The sequence below is a fragment of the Ipomoea triloba genome, chromosome 8 (genome assembly GCF_003576645.1).
Source record: "Ipomoea triloba cultivar NCNSP0323 chromosome 8, ASM357664v1".
Lineage (NCBI taxonomy): Eukaryota > Viridiplantae > Streptophyta > Magnoliopsida > Solanales > Convolvulaceae > Ipomoea > Ipomoea triloba.
In genome coordinates, this window is record NC_044923.1 from 13,377,309 (window position 1) to 13,387,206 (window position 9,898).

At 32.2% G+C, this 9,898-nt stretch overlaps 1 protein-coding gene across 1 annotated transcript; it reads right to left on the minus strand.

Annotated features, from left to right (window-relative positions):
* Positions 1–1,219: 1,219 nt before the first annotated feature.
* LOC116028085 (AAA-ATPase At3g50940-like) lies at positions 1,220–4,911 on the minus strand. Its single transcript, XM_031269882.1, has 3 exons — positions 4,412–4,911; positions 3,086–3,660; positions 1,220–2,155 (listed from the first exon to the last, which is right to left on the minus strand). The coding sequence occupies exons 1-3, from the start codon at positions 4,872–4,874 to the stop codon at positions 1,595–1,597; spliced, it is 1,599 nt and encodes a 532-aa protein (XP_031125742.1). The 5' UTR covers positions 4,875–4,911; the 3' UTR covers positions 1,220–1,594.
* Positions 4,912–9,898: the final 4,987 nt, after the last annotated feature.

Sequence of the window (9,898 nt, forward strand, 5' to 3'; positions counted from 1 at the left end):
TTTATATATATATATATATATATATATATATATATATATATATATATATATATATATATATATATATATATATATATTAGATCATATGAGAACAAGTTCGTAGGAGAAAACTAAGAACTAATCACAATTACCTTACATCTGAAAAAATTGAATGCACCAGATCCGATTTATAAAAAAGAAAAAAAAAACATGGTGGCAGTTCCATAATTATCACCAACTTTACTATGCAAACGTGAACACTAAAATATGCTATTTAGTATTAATATTTTACATATTTAGTGTTAACATTTTGCATATTTAGTTATTTAGTATTAAAAGTTTACACTTGCAAAAATGTAAAAGTACATTGCAATTAGGGTTTCGATTTTAGAGTTTTATGATTGAGTTTTTTTATTTTATGTGGTCCAATGGTTCACTTTTTAATGTTTAAGATCTAACATTTACATTTTAGATTTAATAACTAAATATTAAAGATTATTGCATATTAAGTGTTAAAGTTTGCACAGTGAGTTGATGATAATTATGAAACTGCCACCACGACTTTTTTTTAAAAATCTGATTAAATTCGTCAAATTTTTATAGATGCAAAACTGAGATTGTTTCTTATTTCTCTCCTAGGGAGGTGTTATCACAGATCCATCCGTCAAATTCTTACTTCTTGTTCCAAAACAAAGTGGTAGAGGAATGATCATTTTTATCCTTTTATCATATGGGGCAAATTAAAGTGATCTGATTTTTCATAATAATACACATATTCTCTCTAAATTTTTTATATACTCATTATATTAATGGTTTTGTTAGTCATTAACTGTCCAAAAAGTCATAAAACTAATAAGATGTACGTACAAATTAATATTTGTTATTGTAAATTAAATTAAAAAAATATGCACTATGTATGTTCAAATAGTTAAAACAACAAACACTTTTATGATAAGAAATTATGAAATTATAGATACATAAATAATTAATTAATAAAATTACTAAACTATATGTGAAAACGAAAAGGAGACATTTATTAGTATTCAATTCTATCAAATTTTATTAATAACAATTTTATTTTTTAAAAAATAAACTTAAAAGAAAAAGAAAAGAAACCAGGGCAATGCACTGGCATAGTGGCATACACTAGTCACTAGTCACTAGTAAATATAATACAGAAAACCATTATTACATTAAAAAAAAAAAAAAAAAAAAAAAAAAGAGAAAATTTTCTCTAACAAATCGGTTCGTAGTTATTATATAATCTGCTCAGATCAACTAGTTTTTTTTTTAATACTATTGACTTTATTACAATGTAGTATATGTTCATACATACTTTTCTCAACCTACTCAAGCATAACGAGCCAACGCCCCCTGGGCAGGGCCACAGCTATGCAGTTTGACCACAAGGTCTGCTCAACTAATTATTAATAGATTTTTTGGGTTCTCATCAATGCTACGTACTAAAATACTCAGGCAACTCAATTGGTCATAATATAGAGGTAAATGTGTGACAAGACATCAATGATCGAGTCTCATCAACAAGATGAAATTTGTCACAAGAAATCAATGATCGAGTCTCATGAATGATGGTGAATTGATTTATCTTTTTGTCTCAAGAATGATTGTAGTTTCTACCCACTTTCTTTGCCTTCCTTTTCTTCTTATTATTATTTTTCTTCACACTCTTCTCAGCTATTGTCTTGCTTACATCACTGATTCCACCGCTGATTCCACCGCTATCACTCCCTCCCATTACCTTCAACTCCTCATCAGCGGCAGCATCATCAGCATCAGCATCATCATGATCATGATCATGATCATGTGCAATTTTTTTCTTTTTCATAAACTTAACCAGTCCTTTAAGGGCAACATCTGCCTCGTCACTCTTCATCAGCTCTTCTGCAATCTCTGCTGGTGTCACATCCACTTGGCCTAAAAGTTGATCGATCTTGGCGAACTTGAAGTGATCTTTGAGGTCATGGTAGTTTGATGCGAGAACCCTGAATCCACCTGGCGTGCAATAGGACATGTGGATGTGCATGTCCATTCTTCCTGGCCTAAGTAGTGCAGGGTCTAATCTATCCTTGTAGTTTGAGGTGAAGACGATGATCCTCTCGTCGCCACAGCATGACCACAGTCCATCAATGAAATTCAACAAACTTGACAGAGATACCTGTAGGTTCGGTGGAAAATAAGTTGATCAACCAAAATATCCCATTTTATCTTACTTACTATTTATTGATAAGATTACTTACTATTTTGAATACAATTAACTCTACTACAGCGCAAATTATATTGTGGACCACGATTATAGCTGATACTGTAGTTGTGTTGAACGGATACTGCAGTTGTATTGAAAAGATACTGCAGTTGTGTTGAAAGGAAACTGCAGTTGCACGAAACAGAGGCCATTCATCCGTTCAACACAACTGCAGTATCCGTTCAACACAACTACAGTTCCAGATAGATGACACGGCCTCTGTTCCGCGCAACTGCAGTTCCCTTTCAACACAACTGCAGTATCAACTATGACCCATGGTCCACAGTATAACGACAGAAAAGAACGAAAATACCCTTAATAATTTCATAATCCGGCATGTCCTAAATGGAGGGGTGACTAGAGTAATTAATTTTGACACTAAAACAATAGTTGTGGATGATAATTGGTAGGAATTAAACATGAGGATCAAAACTGTCATTTTGTTAATACTGTACTTGTGTGACCAAAATTGACATATGATCTATAAAAATATATAAACAAACAGATTTTACCAGAAGTGTGAGCAAAATTTTTTATAAGAAAAAGGTTGAGAGAAAACAAAAGTGTTTTCATAAGGTAAAAACCAACGGCAAACATTATAATTCAAATTCTTTTTAAAAGGATATTGTATATATATATATAGCGGTGCAAATCTACTTCCCAAATCAATGCGGGACAAAGTGCTTCCACCCATTATCAGTTTAAGTCTTTCTACCTATATTTTTCAACTTAAATGAGTCTAATCCACATTGACCCGACCCAAATCAGGAGTGGACAGCGCATATATTTGGATCACAAAATAACTAGTTAAATGTCATTTTATGCTAAAAGTTCCAACAATACCTTACTTTTATCGCCCTGCAAGTTGTAAGGAGGCGAAGAGTATTCTTCTTCTTCATCGGCGTTTCTGTTCTGCAATTGGATGTTGCAATCAATGTCCTCAATCACTATAATTGATCTGTTTTTAGTAGTGACTAGTAAGCTTTGAATGTCGTAGCTTCCATTTAGGGATGAGAGATCCAAGTCGTAGATGTCAAATTTGAGATAGTTGGCCATGGCCGCTATCAAGCTTGACTTTCCAGTTCCTGGAGGCCCATACAATAAGTAGCCTCTTTTCCATGCCTTCCCAACTCTCCTGTAGTAATCTTTTCGTCTAACAAACCTGTCCAAATCTTCAATCAACTCTTTCTTCAGCTCCGGATCCATGGCCAGTGTCTCGAACGTGGAGGGATGCTCCAAATTAATTTCTCCATACCAGTTCCCAAGAGAGTAGATCTTTATGATTTTGTTTTCCTCTTGTATTGCCTTTGATTTTTCCAGCACAAATGGTATGTATGAACTGAACACCATTTCTCTGCATTTCTGGTTAAAGATGAGTTCAAATGCTCTACGTTCCGAACCTTCTGAACACCGATTACCTGTTAGGAAAAAAATAGCAAATACATTGAGATTAAGCGTTTACTATCTACGCCAAAATTTATAATTAGTAACGAATGAAGACTGTCATCGCATTTTTGAAGCTTTGGGTGCTGCTCCTGGGGAGCCTTGAACACCATAAGCCTATCTGTCGTTGGTGAGGGACTTGGCTATGGTTCTGATATCACTTGTTAAAGATCAGACATTTACTAAAAGTTATAACTAGTAGCGAGCAAGTAACTTTATTTCCTTATAAATTGTCATCACATTTTCTAGACGCTAGTTGATGGAATTGGTCTTTTTACCTTTTTTTGACCTTTGCCCAACAACCCTCATCTAACCCATCCGGTATTAAACTTGCCCTTTTACCGGCCTCCGCCTAACAAAATATATTGGGGTTCACTCACAATTATGACAATTTATATCATGGACCAGGGTCCATAGTACACTGCACTATGAACTCTGGTCCAATATTCATAATTTGACTTCATCAGTTACAGAATTCATATTTAAAATGCGTATAATTATATAATCAATGACATATAATACACAGAATTCATGTTTATACACAAAATTCATGTTCATAATGCATAGAATTCATGTTCATTATATCATATTGATCTGTGTATATATTATGAACAAGAATTTTATGCATTATAAACATGAATTTTGTACCTGATAAACTTAAATTATGTGTATTGAACCAGGTCCACAGTGAACATAAGGATTGCACACTTATATCCCCAACATTACCATCATGATCGTAACCAGGCTTCTGAGATTCAGAGACTTTCAATTCCCAGATGAATTCTACGCCTTCAAATTTGTCTATTATCTTCTCCCCTCTGCTGATGATGAAGGAGAAGCTCTTCTCCTGGGGGGCCTTGAACACCACAAGCCTATCCATTGTTGATGAGGGGCTTAGCTTTGTTCTGAGATAAGCTTCAGAAGCTTCAAAGATTTCGTTGTTTATGTTGAAACCATTTTGTTCATCAATAACCACACTCATTTGGGCGGTGAAGAAGAAGTTGCCAAATAGGCCTCCAAGTTTAGACCAAATTTTTGCTCGGATTTCTTCGGGCAAGACTTGGTTGGCTATGCTTTGGAACTCACTCACAAATGTTCTGATCAGGAAAACAGACGCGGTGAAAGAGGTGTACGCTGATAGAACCGCCGTTGTTGAGGGCATTTTTGCAAGAGACAACTTTTTCAACATTATTATATATTTTGGCAATGATAATTGATGAAGTTAGCTGATAGTTGATAGCCGATTATAATCAAGCTAAGATTTCTGTGTTTTGTATAAATTAAAACACATCAGATTCATAGTTAATAGCTGATTATGATCAATCTAAGATTTTTGCGGTTTGTATAAATTAAAACAGATCAAATTCATAACAGATTATAATCAAGTTAAGATTCCTGTGCTGTGTATAAATTATAAGAGATCGGATCACATTCAATTCTATGAATTATATATATAGATCACATGGAACTAGATCACAATTGCATTGGAAGAACATCATAAAATACCACAAACAAACAATACTCAAACACTTGATTTTTAAATTTCAATATATGCTTCATCAAAAAATCAAAATGCATAAAAAACAATGAGATAAAAATAATTACAGGAAAAAAAAAACAAAAAGCAGATTAAGAATGAAAAAATAATTTACTAATTTATCACTCAAAAAGGAGCTGAGGAAAACAAAAAATTCATATAGGAAAGCTTAGAAGTATTAGCATAATTCCGAAGAGAGAGGGGTTATACTTAGACCCAATTCCAGAAACCTGAAGCGGTGGTAAAAGAATTCCTAATGGAGAGATGTTGGGAAAAGAAGAGAGCATGATTGTGGGAGGGAGACTTTTAATGGAGAAACAGAATTCATACTTGAGATGAAGATTAAAAGTAGAGAGAATATTAGATATTTGAGATGGATTTTATGCTACATTTTTTACATAGTTATGCTACAACTACTTTCACCTTTTATTTTCCTTCTTTTACTTCCGATTTACATGACGCACTTTAATTCATTTAACAAAAAAAATCATTAAAATCAAGCTAATACTACCCTTAAAATCATTTACCCCGAATTATATGTTAATAATTAAGAAAATGGCACTTTTTGCCCCCCTTAATTATTTTAAAAGTGACAATTTCTCCCCTTTTATGTTAAATGGACATTTTTACTCTTAAAAAAATAAGTATTTCATTTATTTTTCTTCTCCAACAAATTATTGCTTATATGTAGGGATGACCACAGTTCGATTCAAGGCCAACCGTAGCAACCGACCGAAATAGTAGAGACAATTTTGGTTACAATTCAGAACTGGAAAATAAAATAAAATAAATATTGTTGAATTTAGACTATTTTAAAAGTAGAAAATAGAATTTATAAAAATAAATCCAAAAAAAGAATTTAATAAATAAATAAATAAATAAATTTTGTATCAGTTGTTCAAACTAAAATTGAAACCTTTCTCAATGTTGTAAAAATCGCGCATAGGCGCTAGCCTTACTGCGTCCGGCATTCAATGCGGGCCGAAGCATCTGGTTGCCGGGTTGGTTAAATGCTGTTAATGAAAACAGTAATTCATTATTCTTAACAATAGGACCCGGAGACTTTTTGGTTCATCATGCTATTGCTCTGGGTTTACATACAACTACATTGATCTTAGTAAAAGGTGCTTTAGATGCACGTGGTTCCAAGTTAATGCCAGATAAAAAGGATTTTGGATCGGCTTCCTCAGCGGTCGGTTGCTTAGGCCACGCCTAGACCGCCTAGCCGGCCGCCCCGTCTCAACCCCTTCCCCCCTTTTTTTAATAATCGCGAACTCATCACAGATTCATCAGAAGATTTAGAAATCACTCAAATCAGAACTCAGAAGCAGTCGACTCTGCCTTCGCCGTTCGAAGCAATTGCAAACTCTCCGCCTCCGCCGTCCGAAACAGTCGCGAACTCACCGCCAGTCCGCCACCCTCATGCCCGCCTCCACCGTTGTTCAGATGTGTTATGTGTTATGTGTTATGGCTTATGGGTGAGATCTCTTCAACGGCAAAATAAGTTGAGAGACTATCACCTACAACAATCAAACCTTCAAATCTCCATTAATATCACAATTTTTTGAAGGTCCGAGTGAAGGAAATCATGTTCTTCATCTTTTTCATATCCAACAACGGTTTTCTCTCATTTGTACAAGAAATTATGCTTTTAATCTTTCTCTAACCTTTCAAAACTTCTTGTACACACTTAGAAAGATGTTCTTACACCTTTTATCATATCATACAACATCTCTAAGTTTTAATCGAGTTTTACTTGAGCTACAAATGTAGTATCCATATTCTCAATCTTTTAGAGTTTCAAATGTACACCTTGGCCTATTAGTCTAGTTGAGAGATACTTTGTAAAGTATATAATTTTCCTTTGGTATGGTGTGTAGCTATAGTTTATAGCAACAAACGGATTAATTTGTTATATCCTATGCAACGAAGAGGTGAACATGGTAGAAGTGCCATCGGAGAAATGGTGCACAAGGGACCATGGGATAAGTGGTCGATGTCTTGTCTCATCCGATCCTAAGTTAAAAATGGTTGGTATTTGTTGAAGTGCTATCACCACAGGTGGTTAGTGCAACGCTTCTGTTGCCCATTAATGTTTAAAGATGCCCGGAAAGTGAAGTTGTAAATTCTAAGGGATGTGCAAGGTATGTTCGGTCAAAAGCATATATATATATGTGTGTAGGTTGAGAAAGTAGTTATGAACAGATACTACATTGTAACAGAGTCAGTAGTATTCAAAATATATATATATATATATTTTTTGGTTCAAATGCGGCTGTGCTCTCCCGTGCGACCGTGTGGTCACACACCACTCAATGTTACGAAATACACCACTCAATGTTAAGAAACACACCACAATGAAACGCAATGAAACACACCACAATGTTAAGAAACACACCACAATGCATATTTGTGTGGTGTGTTTCTTAACATTGAGTGGTGTATTTCGTAACATTGAGTGGTGTGAACCGCACGGGAGAGCACGGCCACACCTGAACATGACCCTATATATATATATATATATATATATATATACACTAGTGTTTTACTCGTGCGTTGCACGAAAAAAATTTCGTTATTATGAATTTAAATTTAAAGAATAGAAAAAAACAAAAAAATGTTAAAATATACAATATAATAATATAGTTTGACTTTTATATATTTGGTTAAGTATCTATTTTCATAACATACAAAATTTAAATTTAAATTTTGTATGGTTAATATAATCTCTAATTTTATATTAAAATTCACATAATTAAGTTGATTTATTCCTAATTGTATTTATGTATACTATAATTGTAAAAATATGAATAATAACTAAAATTATTATACTTAGAAATCAATAAAAAAAAATGTAAATTTTAAATTTTGTATGAATAAGCTTAAACTATAATTGGACTCATTTCCTTATATGCTTGTATAATACATTATATACACATAATATTTATTAATCTGTATATAGGAAAATTTTATAATATAATTTCATTAATTATAATTTATATTGATAGATATATAATTAAAAATTTACATTTAGAAATTAAAAATGTAATTCCTCTCTCTGTGTGTGTGCGCGCGCGTGCGTGCGAGTGTGCATCTCACGAGTCTCAACTTAATGAGGTCAAAAATATGATTCATTAAACAAAGAGTCAACCCGTCTCACAGATTGAGATTTATGAGATGGTTTCACACAAGTGTATATATATATATTATTTATTTATTTATTTATTTATTTATTTACTTTCACCTAGGACTAAATTAAATGTAATTGGGCTACTTGTGAAAGCTATCTAGTTAAAAGAAGAACACCGTCATTTTTTTGGGTGAATAGAAGAACACCTGATTGTGAAGTGACTTGATATACTTTTATCCTTAATGAAATTATTATGTTCTAGTTGATTTTCCATACGTAGAAGTCATAATGCCTCCTATCATGTTACATGACTTGGTTGCTTGTAAATTTGATTAAGTGTTTATCAATTACTAATGATTGTTAATATAATTTAATTTTTTTCTGACCACCTAGAATTTGTATCAAATTAAATATGATTAATGTCTAAGGATAAATCAACACAAAATCTTCTTATAATCAAATTCACCCCTTCTCTTGACTAAATCAAGACACTCGATAAGTATTATCTTTAATTAAAAAGTAACACATTTTTCTTAAAATTATTACATATTTGTTGAAAAGTATTATATTCACTTTTATATAAAAATGATGTGAAATATAGCAAAGTAATGGGGGTTAAAGAGTTACTTATTAGGGAAAATATAATACTAATCCGGAATAAATTGATTGATTGTTACTTGATAAGTGCTTACTAATATCATATTTATAACAATTTTACTTGTATATTATTTTATTTTTGTGAAATATGGTGCTTAATTCATTAATAAATGATTTTTAGGAATTTCAAAGAAAAAATAGAAAAATATTTAATTGATGACATGTTAAGAGTATTTTTGTCACAACTCTCTCATTTGAAATCCAATTAAAATTAATGTAATTCAAGTTTCCATGAATATCTAAGATAGTCCTCTACAATTTTTATGTTCAAACGTTCGGGACAAATCAGGGTGTAAAGGGTGGACAAATTTTGACACACCTCATTACTATATTCCTAAACGTTTGCAATATGTTTATCACATTTTGGTCATATTTCTTTCACAAGAAATCCAATTGAGGTTATTCAAGTATCCATAGAAAGCTAGATGATCCTCTACAACTTTTATGTTCAAAATTTTGAAGATAGTTTATTTTTAATATACTGATAGTTCATTTTCAAGTAATATACTTTCAAAAAAAAGTTACTCCAGGGTAATATCCAATTTGGTCTCTAGACTATTAGGATTTGACAACTTTGGTCCTCCACAATCAAAGTTGCTTAATTTAGTTCCTAACTATGCAATTTTTTTTACCTAAAATGGTCTTCGGCTATTAGGATTTCACCACTTTAGTCATCGACTCTCCAAAAAGGTCCCCAAATCCACAATAACCTTACATTTTAGGTTAACATTTGCATAATTAAAGACTAAATTGAGCAGCTTTGGTAGTCAATGAACAAAATGGTGAAATCCTAATAGTTGAGGGACCGTTTTAGGTAAAAACAAAAAAAAAAAAAAAAAAAAAAAAAAAAAAAAAAAAAAAAAAAAAAAAAAAAAAAAAAAAAAAAAAA

Excerpts from the sequence above, each read along its gene's own strand:
- LOC116028085 (XM_031269882.1), bottom strand. The coding sequence starts at position 4,874 with ATGTTGAAAAAGTTGTCTCTTGCAAAAATGCCCTCAACAACGGCGGTT. Across the intron at positions 3,661-4,411 it reads GCCTGGTTACGATCATGATG|GTAATCGGTGTTCAGAAGGT; the intron begins GTAATGTTGGGG and ends TTTTCCTAACAG. Across the intron at positions 2,156-3,085 it reads TGCAGGGCGATAAAAGTAAG|GTATCTCTGTCAAGTTTGTT; the intron begins GTATTGTTGGAA and ends CCGAACCTACAG.